Source organism: Rhinoraja longicauda, chromosome 14, assembly GCF_053455715.1.
Source record: "Rhinoraja longicauda isolate Sanriku21f chromosome 14, sRhiLon1.1, whole genome shotgun sequence".
In the NCBI taxonomy this organism is placed as follows: Eukaryota; Metazoa; Chordata; class Chondrichthyes; order Rajiformes; family Arhynchobatidae; genus Rhinoraja; species Rhinoraja longicauda.
The window spans coordinates 30,559,751-30,575,826 of NC_135966.1; the positions used below are offsets into that span (position 1 = coordinate 30,559,751).

Below are 16,076 nucleotides of genomic sequence, written 5' to 3' on the forward strand. Positions count from 1 at the left end.
AGATTCAACACTCAAATAAATGCTAAACATCCACGTACTGTCTTACACTTATCCTAACCCTCCAACAAACAATCATAGCGCCACTAATATCACCCTCACATATAAAACCAGAAGGAATACATTTACCACATGTTATACATTACCTTTCTACCCCCAACTAGTACTGTATCTTTTCCATCAAATCCACCTACTGCCTTGCCTCCTCTGACTGCTCGTTTGCAACCTGACGCAAACTCTGCCCGCGAATCCCTAGCTCTCCAAATAGCAATGTGGTTGATCTCGCTATAAAACTTCTACATCCCACCTCTACTCAACGTACTCTTGCTTTCCATCCTTGCTGCTTAATTTCTGCTGTCAAATCTACATACCTAAGCTTTTCCCTTTCATAAGCCTCATCAACTGAGCTCTCCCAAGGCACTGTTATATTTATAAAATACACTATCTGCTGACTAACTGACCATAACACTATATCTGGCCTCAAACTAGAACTAATTATTCCCTGCGGAACAACTAGCCTTCGTCCCGTCTACTTGCATTTGCCACTCATTAGCTCCTTTTAGCTGACCTAACTTATGCCTGTCTGAAAACTTTTGAGATAAATTTTTTATTGGAGATAGGTACATAACCTGTTTACATCTTTACAGTCATACATTTTTAAATTGATAATATTGTCAATTATTATTATATTGTCTCCAATACCTTTTGCCCCTTTTTTTTTTTTAAACTAGATAGAACTAAAGAAATAGATGAAGTAAAGAAAGAAAAGAGAGAGAAGAAAAATAAAAACAAAAACAAAAACAGATTATAAAGATAAGGAAAAAGTTAGTTAAAGAAGAGTGGAGAAATTTATTAAAATAACAAAAACTTCATTCGAGATATATTCGTACATTTCAAAGTATAGCATTTCATCCATTCTTTAGTCCGAGTGCTAGTCAGGTTCCTGTGCTGAACCATTCTGACCCTTTAAGTAATCAATAAAAGGAGACCATATTCCAATGAATAATTCCTGTTTATCCAACAGGGAGAATCTGATTCTTTCCACGTTTAAGGTCTCCGTCATTTCTATAATCCACATTTTGATTGTGGGGGCCGTAGGGCCTTTCCAAAATTTTAGAATTAATTTTTTTCCTGTTATTAAACTATAATCCATAAAGTTTCTTTGTGTTGTTCTAAATGTTTGATTTAATTCTAATATTCCGAGTATAATTAATTTTGGATCTGGGTCCAATTGTGTGCTGGTTACTTTAGATATTATGCTAAAAATATTTACCCAGAATTTTTTAATTTTTATACAGTTTGCAAACATATGAAATAATGTAGCTTCTAAATGTTGACATTTATCACATTTAGGTGAGATATGTTGGAAAATTTTATGTAGTTTTGTTTTTGAATAGTGTAACCTATGTATTACTTTAAATTGTATTAGAGAATGTCTGGCGTTTAGTGAACACTGATGTATATGTTGCAAACTTTCTTCCCAAGTATCTTTCGTAATTACTTGGTTTAATTCTTTTTCCCATTTTTGTCTGTATAAGTCCGTGGAGGGAATGTCACTGTCTAATAAGATATTATATATATAAGATATTAATTTTTCTGTATTAGGATGTTTGTTCCAACATTCATCAAGAATTTCTGAATTTCTAATTCGAAAATTTTGGGAGTTCGATTTTACATAATCTCTAAGTTGAAGATATCTGAAATAATCATTTCCACGAAGACCATAAGTCTGTTGCAACTCCTGAAATGTCAGAAAAGTGCCTTCCCTATAAAGTTGTCCCATATTTTTAATTCCATAATCCTTCCATTGTGTAAAACCCCCGTCTACCCATGAAGGCTTAAACAAAGGATTATTCACAATTGGAAGAAAAAGTGATAAATTATCTAATTTTAATGTCTTTTTTAATTGTTTCCAAATTCGTATAGCACTAAATATTATAGGGTTTTCCCTATAAATTTTTTTGTTTAATTTAGACGTAGCAAATAATATCGAACCAATATCAAAAGGTAAACAATCTTCCTTTTCCATTTTTAACCAGTCTGGTTGATGATCTATTTCTTCCAACCAGAAATTCATATTTTTAATATTAACTGCCCAGAAATAAAACAAAAAATTGGGTAAAGCCAGGCCTCCATTTATTTTTGATTTACACAAGTGTCTTTTGTTTATCCTATGATTCTTATAATCCCAGATAAAATCATTAACAATAGAGTCCAATTTTTTTAAAAAGTTTTTTGTCAGATATATCGGAATTGTCTGAAAAAGGTATAATATTTGCGGTAAAAAAATCATTTTTATGGCATTAATTTTGCCAACCATTGAGATAGGGAGTGTTTTCCAATATTGAATATTCTTATGTAGTTTGTTCAGTAATGGGGGGAAATTTGCTTTAAATAATGATGTATATATCTTAGTTACATAGATACCTAGATATTTAAATTTTTCATTTACTATTTTAAATGGAAATTGTTGTATTATCTGTTTATTATGTTCCCTTATTGGCATAATTTCGCTTTTATTCCAATTTATTCTGTATCCTGAAAGTGAACCAAATTGGGTTATTAGCTTTAATAAGTTTGGAATACTAATTTCTGGTTTTGTAATGTAAATTAATACGTCATCTGCGTATAGAGAAATTTTATTCACTGTGTCCTTTGTGTTATATCCATGTATTTCCGGATGCCCCCTAACTCTTTCTGCCAGTGGCTCAATAGCAAGCGCAAATAATAATGGGGATAACGGGCATCCTTGTCTACAACCTCTAGATAGGCTAAATTTCGATGACAACCTTTGGTTTGTAAATATTCTGGCCGTGGGATTTGTATATAACAGTTTTATCCATGTACAGAATTTCTCCCCTAGCTGCATATTTTCCATCACCGAAAATAAATAAGACCATTCAACCTGATCAAATGCTTTTTCAGCATCAAGTGAGATTATTGCTAGATCTTCATTAATAATTCTCTTGGAATATATAATATTAAATAATCTTCTTAGATTATAGTATGAATATCGTTTCTGAATGAAGCCTGTTTGGTCAGGGTGTATTAATTTATTCATCACTGTACTTAATCTATGCGCTAGTATTTTAGTTAAAATTTTTTGATCTGTATTTAAAAGTGCAATTGCTCTGTATGATCCCGGGTCTTCCGGATCTTTATCAGCTTTAGGAATAAGTGTTATTATAGATTCATTTAGAGTATCTGGAAGTTTCTGTTGAGTATATATATACTCATACAGTCTATGTAAACGTGGGCTAAGCAAATCATAAAATTTTTTATAAAATTCGGAGCCTAAACCATCTGGTCCTACTGCTTTACCATTTTTTAAAGAACCAATAGACTCCTCAATATCCTTTATCGTAATCTCCCTTTCTAGTACTTCTCTATCTTTTGAATCTAAACCTTGTAAATTACATTTTTTTTAAAAGTCTGCTATTCCTTCTGATTGTGCTACGGTTTTAGTTGAATAAAGGTTCTGATAATATTGGAGAAATCTATCATTTATGTCCTTGGGCATTTTTAATAATTCTCCTGTCTCTGTTCTAATTTTCTGAATTATTTTTTCCCCTTCCATTTTTCGTAACTGACGTGCTAATAGTTTTTGTGGTTTGTCTCCAAATTCAAAATGTAATTGTTTTGTTTTTTGATAAAGTTTTATTACTTGTTCTGAATACATTTTATTTAGTTTATATTTCAATACAGCAATTTTATTATGTTTTAGAGTAGATGGCATTCTCGCATTTTCTATATCTAGTTGTTTAATTTCACTTTCCAATGTTTGTTGCTTAATCCTGTTCTCTTTATTATAAAAAGCTTGAGCAGAAATTAATGTACCTCGAACATACGCTTTAAACGTTTCCCACATAAGAGAAATAGGTGTGTCGGGGTTGTCATTTACCTCAAAAAATATTTGAATCTGTTTAATAATATATTCCTGGCATGACTTTTCGTTCAAAATTTGTGGGTTAAATCTCCAATATGCTTGTTTCTCGGACATTCCATTTAATTTAATCATGAATGTTACCGGTGCATGATCTGAAATTATAATGTTATGGTATTTTGAATTATAAATAAATGGAATAAACGTAGAGTCAACTAAAAAATAATCTATTCTTGAGTATGTTTTGTGTACTGGTGAGTAAAATGAATATTCCCGTCCAGTTGGGTTTTCTATTCTCCAAACATCCTTAATATTAGTGGTATTAATAAATGAATTTAGAAATACACTTGATTGAGATTTTACTTTTTTTTGCATTGATGATCTATCTAAGTATGAATCTAATGTACAATTGAAGTCTCCTCCAATTATTAATTTATATTGTGTAAATTCAGGAATTTTATTAAATGTTTTATTAAAGAACATAGGGTTATCAAAATTAGGCCCGTCTGAAAACTTTCTCTCCCTCACAGACAAAATGAATATCTATACTCTACAGTCCTAACGGATACTAAATTCACCAGTGCTCTCCTCCTCTCAATTGCTGCAGCTATACATTTCAAGACCTGGTTATGCCACCAAGTATACCGTCCTTGAGAAAGACTAGTCTTACATCCTGACAAAATAGGCCTCAACGATGCCACCTCTGAACACAGAGGACACGCCGAGTCCCCACCTACCCACTGTTTGAGGTTCTGCAGTGATGGTCAAACATCATAAATAGCTCCAATAAGGAAACTTACATGACCTGCCACCATGCCCCAATATGTTAGCAATATCCACGTGCACACATTAAAAAAACAAATGGAAACTGGAATTTCCTTTGATCATTTGCTCTAAACTTTTTTAAAGGTTTAAGATCTTAATTTTCTGAGTTAATATCAAAAGACTAATTCACTTTACTAGAAATTTGTAGGAGTTTGAAAGAAAGATAAGATGATCTCTATTAGCATATCTTTGGTAGTGTTATTCTCATCTCTGTAGTGAAATTGGGAGGAAAAATAATGAGACGTTAACACAAGATCTCATGTACAAATGTAATGCAGAATAGAGCACTTATTACATACCCCAGAGGTAGATCTTGCTCTCAAAGATCAGTTGAATTCTAAGATTGACACATAAAGACAGGGGGATGTTTGTTTGGTATGGTTTTCCATCTTGAGTGAACAAAATTATGTTTGGTTATTCATTGCAGGAAAGAGAAGTGTTAAACAATTGGACTTAAAGGCAACTACAGTTAAAAAGCCTTAACTGTAACACCATCATGCCATTAAAACATACTAAATTGTTATATTGCTTGATGGAGTGGATGCAGAGTTTGTTTCTCCTAACTGAGATGTCTAGAACCAGAGCCCACAGTCTCCAAATAAGTGGTCAGGCATTCAGAACTAAGATGAGAAGAAATGTCTTCACCCAGAGGGTGATGAATGTTTGTCATTCATGCCCCAAGGTGGCTGAGGAGGCTTAGTCACTGAGCATATTCAAGACTGCCAGTAATATATTTTTAGATAGCAAGGAAATCAAGGGATAAGGAAAGAGGAGCTGAGATAAAATATCAACCAAAGGACAAATTATGCAGAAAAGGTCAAATGACCTACTCCTTTTGTTTCTTATGTAATACCAATCTTTCTTTTGCCCTTTCCTGTCACTATGTCTGTTCACCTTGGGTCATGCCTTTACTGCAGCATCAAGGACTTTGGCTCTGGCCTATCCAAATATGTCTTGATACACTGGGTATGTGGTTATCATTTTAATTGCATTGTATTTAATGAATGCAAGTCATCAAGAATGAATGCCCTAGAGCATACTAATATTCAAACAAGCTATGTTTCACATTGACGGGTGTTAATTGTTCCCTGGCCTCGCACAAACACATTATGATTATGAAATTTTTTCTTTACTGAAATGAAGCAGGTAAACTTGAGCAACAGATGGTATGGAGCCTCGGATCCCAGAGTTCTCCTGTCTTTCATCAGCTAAAATGTCCCACGTTCTGCAGAATTTTTAACAGAATTGAGCAATCCAGACAGTTCCTGGTCTTTGTTTTACGCTGACAAGCCCACCAATTAGTCAAGGAATTTGGGGAGTGAAAGGTTAATCCCTCAGATGTGTAAAGGCTAAAACCTATTGCTGGCAGTGTTATTTCAAAGCAAGATTCAGATCTGTGGAAAGACCACGGTCATTTTTTATGTGCTCTTAACATCTCTGACAAGTGTTTCCTTCTCACGGTTCAGCGGGTGGTCTGCAGGAAATCGCCACAAAGTTTGACAATCAAAGTGTGATGTATGGATTCTGCAGCATCAAGGACTCTGGTTCTGGCCTGCCCAAATATGTCCTGATAAACTGGGTATGTGGTTTTCATTTTCGTTGCATTGTTTTTAATGGATGCTAATCGCCAAAAATGAATACTCCAGAGTATACCAAGGACACGACTGCATGTGTTCCGGCTGAAACTGACAGCCACAATGTCTTTCAGGTTTGTGTGGTTAATGCGGAAATTCAAAAGCTGGGGAGAGGATTAGTAACCCAGTATGAATTTACAGACAGCATTTCTGGAGAAAAGAAATAGGTGACATTTCGGGTCAAGGCCTTTCTTCAGATTGAAGAAGGGTCTTGACCCAAAATGCTCCAGAGATGCTGTCTGACACACTGAGTTACTCCCGCTTTTTATATCTATCTTTGGTTTAAATCAGCATCTGCAGTTCCTTCCTACATATGAATTTACATTCTGTGCTTTTGGACATTTACTCAGGAGATTTCAAGGAAATTACTTGAACTAACTTCCATTTTCTGATGTTTATAGAAAATGTTACACCTAATTACATTAGGTCAAGTAAGTTTTTGAGTAATAATTATTACTTATGACCCATCTGGCACTAAAAATAAATGTATAGTAAGTTCCTAGCATGTCAGCTGTGAGCAGCCTGCTCTTACCGCTGACCGACAAAAAGGCTTCAGACCTGCCCTTGTGATTTCCCTGGCCGAAAGAGGCTAGCTGATCCTCAGCATGGATGTCCACTGCAGCTTATTTAGGGTGGCGTACAATTAGCCATTAGCAATTCTGCTTCACAGTTCCAGAATCCAATCCTACGTAGGCACATGCCTTTGTGCAGTTTGCATGTTTTTCCTGCTACTGCGCAGGCTTCTTGTCATCCCCTGGGTTTCTCCCACACTGCAAAATGTGCTGGTAAGTTACCTGGTAGTGTGTTTAAGTGGTAGGAAAAATCAAAGAGGAGTTTATGACCATTGGTCTCCTACGGGTTTGTTCCTGACCATTGGTCTCCTACGGTGGCTCCGGTTTCCTCCCACATCCCTAAGACATGTCAATTGGCCTCTATAAAATGCCCCTAGTGTATAGTCAAGTCAAGTCAAGTCAATTTTATTTGTATAGCACATTTAAAAACAACCCACGTTGACCAAAGTGCTGCACATCTGATTAGGAAAAAAAAGAAACATACAGTGGCAGGCAGCCAAACACAACGGCGCTGTCATCTTGAACAAAATGTTTAACTAAAGCAGAATGGTGTCCCGCGGCCGCGCCGCACCGGGCGATGGAAGGCCCCGCGGCCGAGCCGCACCGGGCGCTGTTCAGTCCCGCGGCCGAGCCGCGCCGGGCGATGGGGAAGTGAATATGGTGGTGGTATAACAGAACTACTGTGAACGGAGGATTGATGGTCGACATGGACATGGTGGGCCCAAGGGTCTGATTCCATACTCCATCTCAAAACTAAACTTCTAAAATACTTGAAATGATCAAGGCATTGAAATTTTTTTAAACTTTAAAACATTTAAATTAAAACAATTTTTAAGTAATCTATGAATACTACTGCATACTTTGACCTAAAATGCTCATTGTTCTCCTATTAAATAAGTGTGCAGGTCCAAACATCCATTTCTAATGAAGAAGCCCCACTGTAAATGCTGGCAAACTGGAATCTATGTGGAGTCCACTGGTGGGCCATTGACAAAGAAACAATGAACCACAGCTGTGGTGCAGATTTTGGGGTTCCTCTTTCACACATGCTCATGTGGAATTCTTAAACTTGCTCTTATGTGGGAAATTAGGTGTAGAGCTGCTGGCATTTCGCTACAACATCCAAATCATTGTTTCAAGGTATAAATACCTTTAAACTTTTATGTTTATTGTATATTTCAGCTGCTTTAATTATACAACCTTTGTTTATCCTGTTAACGATAGGAGAAAAAAGCTGTTGCAGGGATGACTTGAGTTTGTGGGAAATTTCTAAACCATCCCATAAGTACCCTTGCAGCTATCCTGGGACTGACCTCTTCTGAGCAAAACCGACAGCTCCATGCTTCACTTCTCAGTATCCTCTGAAAGACCCAACCTATTGCTGCTTCATTCCACCAGCAATCGCAATAGACTCCTCCTCTTTCATCAATCTCCAGAGGGTTTACTTTTGCTATTCTTTTTCTTATTCAATTTGGATAGTCATTTGACGTGAGAGTGATCTGAGAGATTATTTTCCTATAAACTGCAGTATTTGAAACTGTTTTGGTGAGGCTTTCACTTTGTAATTTTTTTCCTTAGGTGGGTGAAGATGTGGACGATCATCGAAAATGCGCCTGTGCGAGCCACGTGCCCACAATTGCAGACTTTTTCCAGGCAAGTGTGTCTTTGTTTACTTAATATTATGGCAAAATAAATTGCCCCAGATTTAATTCAGTCATTGGCAATGACCTGTTAAGTCAGAGAAATATGCTTTCCTCGCAATTACCCAATTTATCAAGTAAGGCACTTTTACATTATCTGCCTCAGTAGAACCCATTGAATGAGTTCTCCTCGTCAATTGTGTACTGCTACTTGAGTCTTAGTCTGCTGCAGATTCATAAACTGAATGATTAAAATAAGCGAATCATCCAATGTCAAAATGCTTCAGTTATGCTGTTCCTTGGGAGCAGCTGCTAGATGTAATTGCCATTCTTATGAAGTGAAATTTCAAATTAATAATTGAAAGGTTTAGGAACTTACAGAGTGCTGGGAAGACTATATGCCTTCACGAATATGGAAGTCTGGCTATTGATAACGAGCTGGGATGTTTGGAGCTGATGAGGAGTTGGTCTCATTGTATTGCGATGATAATTTGTTTCAAGCTCTCGGCTCATATGCAGTAATCTTTACAGAACAGCTGGAATGTCGATATCTACCATAAACTATATGTGAAATATCTTGCTGATGCTTGCTCTCGAGGCACATACAAGAAACACAACAACAACAACATATATGTAATGCACTAATGCACTAATAGGTAACACTAATGCACTAATAGGTAACCAGCTCATTCAATAGAAATTACTATTCTTTTAGATCATGGTTTTGTTCATGGGGACTGTCTTATGAATTTGATTGTTTTTCAAGAAGTAATCAAGAAGGTTGATGAGGGCAGACCCATAGATGTAGTTGATATGGACTTCAGCAAGCCTTTGCCTCTTACAGGATAGAAAGGCAAGGCAGTCAGAGAAATGGGTGCAGTGGGGGTCCACAAGAAAGAAGGGTAAGGGGAGGGTGTTACTTAAAATTTATCTATTCGGTGTTCATACCGTTTGGTTAGAAACATAGAAAATAGGTGCAGGAGTAGGCTATTTGGCCCTTCGAGCCAGCACCGCCATTCAATATGATTATTTAATCATCCAAAATCAGTACCCTGTTCCTGCTTTCTCCACATATCCCATGATTCCATTAGCCCTAAGAGCTATATCTAACTCTCTCTTGAAAACATTCAGTGACTTGGCCTCCACTGCCTTCTGTGGCAGAGAATTCCACAGATTCACAACACAGTTTTTCATCTCAGTCCTAAATGGCCTACCCCTTATTCTTAAACAGTGACTCATGGTTCTGGACTCCCCCGACATCGGGAACATTTTTCATGCATCTAGCTTGTCCAATCTCTTAAGAATTTTATATGTTTCTAGAAGATCCCCTCTCATCCTTCTAAGTTCCAGTGAATACAAGCCTAGTCGATCCATTCTTTAGGTTGGAGGCTACTGAAGCGGAATATGAGGTGCTGTTCCTACAGTTTGCATAGGGCCTCACTCTGCTAATGGGGGAGGCCCAAGATAGAAAGGTTGGTATGTGAAGGGGGGTTAAAATAGCAACTGGGAGATCCAGCTGGCCTTGACAGACAGAGCACCGTTTAGCGAAACCGTCACCAAGTCTATGCTAGATCTCGAAGATGTAAAGGCAGCCAAATGCAGTAGAAGAGGTTGAACTAGAGTGCATATGTTTAAGGTGAGAGGGGTAAGATTTTATAAGAACCTGAGGTGCAATTTTTTCACTAGAACGAGCTGCCAGACAAAGTATCGCAAAGGAGGCACAATTGCAACATTTTAAAGTCATTTGGTCACATAGATTGATAGGAAAACTTTAGAGTGATATGGGTCAAATGCAGGCAAATGGAACTGGTTTTGTGGGCTACCCTTGTCGGCATGGACGGGTTTGGCTGGAACGACCTGTTTCTGTGCTGTATGTATATGACTTTATGACTTTATTATGTATGATAGAACCAGTTAAAAAAAAAAAAAAATTGTCACTTGTCCCATTTAATCACCAATTATTTTCTTGTAACTTTTTCTCTCTTGTGTGTGTATGTTCCCTCAATGTTTCTATCACCCACCTACACCAGGGGTAATTTGCAATAACCAGTAATCCACAGCACAACTTTGGAAAATGGGAAGAAACCTGAACACCCAGGGGAAACTCAATCAGTGACTATCACAATATACACAGCCACAGCACTGAAAATTGCAATCAAAAGCTGGGTTACAAGACTGGCAGCACTCACTGCCATGTCACCGTGCCTTCAGATTCTGGCTCCAAGTCCATTCAAGCATTTAGTAGCCTAGAATCTATTGTTAACTAACTGGGGAAAAAAACATTATCATTCACCATCTTCCAGGATGGAGAATTCCAAATGTGCTTCCACTGCAGAAAGTTCTCCTCATTTAATTTTGATCATAAATACCAGCCCTTCATTTTGAGAATGTGAGCCTAGTTTACAGTTTCTAATCACAGGAAACATCTAGCATATAAAGATAAATATGTTTGTGTAATATCACCCTTCTAAAACTCTAGAAAATATGTGTAAACAATCTCTCCACTTATCACAATAGCCTGGTCTCCGAATTTCTTCTTGCAAATGTACATTGGAATTCTTAAATTTTCGTTGGTTAAGTCGACTAAATTGCACAGTGCTCTAGCAGTTGAACCTCTGTAACTATGGATTTGGATCCCATGGTCTTTCTGTATATCAATGGTGTTAACTGTATATTTTTCCCTTACATTCAACCTCCCAAACCCCAACACCTCACACTTGCTTGAATTAATTTCCATCTGCTGTTTCTCTACCCATTTTGTAACTAAATCGTGCCGTGACCGTTGACAGCCTTTTTCACCGTCTGCAACTCCTTCAATTTTGGTGTCATTTGTAAACTTACAACTTACAGCCCATCTACATTTACCTCAAAGTCACTTATACTGTATATATCCCAAATAATAGAAGTCCTAGCGCAGATCCCTATGGAACACCTCTGCTCACAGACATCCATCCAGAATAACACCCTTCGACCACTACCCTCTGTCTTTTAAGTTATGCCAGTTCTGAATCAAACAACCAAGCCATCATGGATCCTATGCTTCTTCTGGATCAGGCTAACATGAAGAACTTAAAAAAAATCTATGAAGGCAACATCCACTGACCACCTCTCATCAATCACCTATGTCACCTCCTCAAAAAACTCAATCCAGTGTGTAAGAGGATGCCTGCCATGGACCAGCCTTGCTGACCGTCCTTTATTATCCTGTTCTGCACAAAATGTAATTGCAAGATCTCTTGCAAGAGATCTCAAGCATTTTCCTACCATTGGTGTAAATATAAAGTAAACCAAGATTAGCAACATTCACAAACAAGATGGGGCTGATGATGAGCTGGAAAACATGATGGGGTATACTGATAGTGGAGCTTTAGTGTAAAATGATCGATTGTATCGTAGTTTTAGTGTTTAACCCATAAGTATTGGAAGGTTAGTTCTTGATTAGTATGGGTGTCAGAGGTTATGGGGAGAAGGCAGGAGAATGGGGTTAGGAGGGAGAGATAGATCAGCCATGATTGAATGGTGGAGTAGACTTGATGGGCCAAATGGCCTGATTCTACTCCTATTCCTTATGACCTTATATCATGACAAACTGCAATCAGTTCCTTCAACGGCTGGGGGGAAATGGAAGAAAAGGGAGTGGAGGATGTTTTAAACAATGCTTTTCAGCTTCCTTATAAAGATTATGCTTAATTTTACCTATCTGCTTTACCTACTCTCTTTTCCTAATTCCAAAACAGGGGGCAAATGTTATTGTTAATGCCAGCAGTCCTGAGGATGTGGATTCCACTGCTATACGGCAGAAGTTGATTAATGGCACTATGCACATTTCAAGCCCAGTGTTACGCCGACTCCACCTTAAAGAGGACGAAGATTTACTGGGCCCAGTGGTGAGTAAAAGACTATCTGACAATAATTAAGGTACACGGTGTTGGAGACTGGCAGTGGAAGACATGCATGTACAGGTTATCCATTCACAACCTTTCAGCTAATTAAAGTAATTAGGTTGAATGTTAAGTATATCTGCCCAATCAAGATGGGGGTATACTGAAAGATAGTTGTGCTTTAGTGTAAAATGATTGATTGTATCATAGTTTTACTGTTTAACATATAAGTGTTGGAAGGTTAATCAAAATGAGAAACATTAAATAATCAATTTGGAAGAATTGCTGGGCTTTAGAGTGATGTTTTGCACCAATACTAAGCATCTTTGGGATGAGTGTGGTATTTATGTCAAAAATAATATAATGCCTGCAGACAGGGGAGGGAGGTGGGGGCGAGTGGGGTTGAGGGGAGGGGGAGGGGAGAATAGGGAAATCAAGAACTCGTGGGCATTGATTGAAGGAGAGAGGGAAAAAGATTGAAAATAAGTGGTTGAGGCAAGTACAATAACTACATTTAAAAGAACATAATTGGAAAGGATTATAGGGATATGAGTCAAATGTGGGCAAATGAAATTAGCTCAGTTGGCATTTTGGTCGGTATGGACGAGTTGGGCTGAAAGATCTGTTTCCATGCTGTATGTAGCTATGACTGACAACGGATAGTCTTAGTGCTCCTGGTACCCGATTTGATTGATCATTAGAAGCCTACGTAAATTTAAGTAGGAAGTATAAAGTCCCAGAGATGTTTAGCAAAACTTCCTCTTTCTATGTCAAATGGTTGTAGGTAGGATCAAATCAATATTGCAAATTTCAAAGATCAAATTAGTCGTGCAGAACAGCTTGTCTTTCAGTGGCAATAATCTCCATCTTTCAATAACAATTGATTTCATTTCTTCATGTTGCCTTGTTGCAGGGAACAACATACCAAAAGACCAATGCTGCAATTGAAATGAAACGAATCAATCGAGAATTATTCTGGGCACAAGCAAAGGTACAACTCGAATCATTGTGAGATGTTACCAATGGGAAAATGTCATTTTTGCTTTCTTTGTTCTCTTTCTTCTACATTATGTTGTTTAAGCAATAGATTTATTGATCACGGAATATGTATAGGACTTTTCCATAAGTCTGGTAGATGGAAATAGCAACTCTAAAATTATTTTTTGCTGACCAGGATTAGCCTAGGTTGCCTGGATCTGCCCTGATACATCACAGGCATAACTTGAACTTTCTGAATTGGTTCCAACTCTGTTCCTAAATTTCACAATACCAGAAACAGAATGGTTCATGTCACATATTTCATGTCTGATCATCATCACTATTGGGATTTATTGGGAAGTGTGGACTAGGTTGAAGGTTGTCATTGAAGACAAGTTATTGACAATTGTAAATCCACTGTGACAATTAGTGCTATGTACAGTGCCCTGAAATGGGGGGACTATGTATAAACACAGGTGTAATTTCTACATGGTGAAACCAAAATGTATAAAAATACCCTTTAATAAATCTGACAATGTGCACTTTAACCACATGTGATTTTTTCTATTACAAATCTCAAATTGTGGAGTACAGAGGCAAATAAATAACTTATGGGACTGTCCCAAACATTATGGAGCGCAGTGTATAAATATTGTAATATAAAGTATGCTGTTATTATTTGGGAGCCTGGATTAACACAACACTCACAAACTGACAATGGCAAGCAATGTATTTAACAATTGGAAACAATGCCATATAATTTATACAATGACAAAAGAAAGCATGACATATTTTTCTTCCGCTATCTCGCCTCCCAACCCTAGTTGGAAAACTTGCAAAGTAGCCATATTTTATCAATTCTACTTAAAGGACCTACTTCTACAGTATTTAATTCACTGTATCTTTATTTTCAGAAAATGCCAGAAACAGTGGCTTCCCATGCTACAAATGACCTAATTTACAGAAATCCAACTTAACACAAATTCTCCCATATGTTTAAAAAAATTCAAGCGTTGTACTATTATTAGCAATAATAATAAAATATTTCATAGTATTCATTAATGACTGGATGTGGTATATATTTCCAGTGGTTTCATGGCAGGTAGCATTAGGGTGAATATTCGGTGAGATTTAAAAAATATATAGCAATTGTATGGAAAGTGATATGGGATGGAAAATGGATGTTTCCAATTTACAGAGAAATTGGCCAATGCATAGTTCTCAGGACTATAATCCTGGGACTGGCTCTATGGTCCTGGAGTGCAGGCAAGCTTTTCAGCAACCTCAAATGAACGATTCAAGCAGATGACACAAGATATAAATCCAGTTCGACCAAGACTGATATTTTCCCTCAATGTTTGCTGTCAAATGTTCCTCTTTAAGTGTATTTAGGTTATTACAGATGAATCGCTGACCTATTCTGATTGTCCAGATGAAAGTTAACAATGAGAACATCAGCAATAAAACTGAAATTTGAACAGCAAATGCTGGAACGCTCCGCAGTTCAGCCAGCATCTGTGGACGGTTAATGTGTCAAGTTGAAGATAAGATAATTGTTCTTTACAGGGATATTGAAGTAGTAGATTAGCTGTTGAATTGTGAAGCAAGGCTTGAGGGACTAAATGGCCTGCTCCTTTTTTTTAAGAATGTTTCTATGAATATAAATAAAAGCCTGCAGATGCTGCAAGTTAGAAATAAAATATATATTTTAAATTCTGCATCTGTGGAAAAAGAATCAGTTAACATTCTCTATACAGGACCCTTCAACAGTACACCAACTTTCTAATGAAAGGTCCCAGTTTTGAAACACTAACTATTTAACTTCCCACTCCGGCTGCCTGGTCTGCTGTTCTTCCACATTTTCTGTTTTTAATTCTTTTTCTGTTCCATCAAAGCAAAATCATTTTCCTTCCATTAAGTGTAAAGTGCTCTCTGTTCCCCGTGAAGGATGTGCTAATACACATATCATTGGCCCTTTCCTCCTGAACCACTGCAGTATGTCTTTTCTGATCTCACATTTTCTTATTGTTTCCTTCCCTCCAGAAAGAAGAGGAGCTGAGAAAAGAAGAGGAGCGTAAAAAAGTGATTGAAGAAAGAGAAACATTTGAGAGAGAGAGAATGGAGCAAGAAAAGAAAGAACAAGAAGAGAGAGAGCAAAGATACAGAGAACGAGAGAAACAGATAGAAGAAGAAAGGTATGGTTGCTGTGTGGGTTACATGTTCCATACATGCGGGTAATGGAAAATTGTCTTGAGGACGGTGCTGTGAGTTGTTTAATGCTTGCTGTGTGATTCAAAAGCATTATCATCTCTGCACAGCAAAGCCACTTTAATAATGGCACTTTCACTTTGAGATGTCTACCAGCAGTTCATGATTTTGAAAAGCAGAAAGAATAACAGCAGGGAATGATTACAGGCTAGCTTATTTTGCTTTAAAGGATGCTGGGATCTTGTGGGTTTTCTGACATCATCCAATGACAAATTGCTGGAAATACTTTTTCAAAGACATTGTAATCTTTTAAATTGCTACCAATTGTCACTTGTGTTACAAACACAAAAGTACTCTTGCCTTTACGTTTCGCTTGAATGTCCATATACAAAGATTATCAGTGATAAAAGAGACTAAATTAAAAGTAAACGAAGAATATGGAGCTTGATCAGTCCTCA

At 37.1% G+C, this 16,076-nt stretch overlaps 1 protein-coding gene across 4 annotated transcripts in view; it reads left to right on the top strand.

Annotated features, from left to right (window-relative positions):
• LOC144600165 (drebrin-like) overlaps nt 1-16,076 on the top strand; it is a 134,277-nt gene that overhangs the window by 91,877 nt on the left and 26,324 nt on the right. For all 4 annotated transcript variants that reach the window (XM_078411640.1, XM_078411643.1, XM_078411641.1 and 1 more), the window contains exons 3-7: nt 6,172-6,284; nt 8,490-8,564; nt 12,289-12,438; nt 13,346-13,423; nt 15,454-15,605. In XM_078411640.1, coding sequence (XP_078267766.1) covers nt 6,172-6,284; nt 8,490-8,564; nt 12,289-12,438; nt 13,346-13,423; nt 15,454-15,605 — 568 coding nt within the window. The remainder of the gene's footprint in view (nt 1-6,171; nt 6,285-8,489; nt 8,565-12,288; nt 12,439-13,345; nt 13,424-15,453; nt 15,606-16,076) is intronic.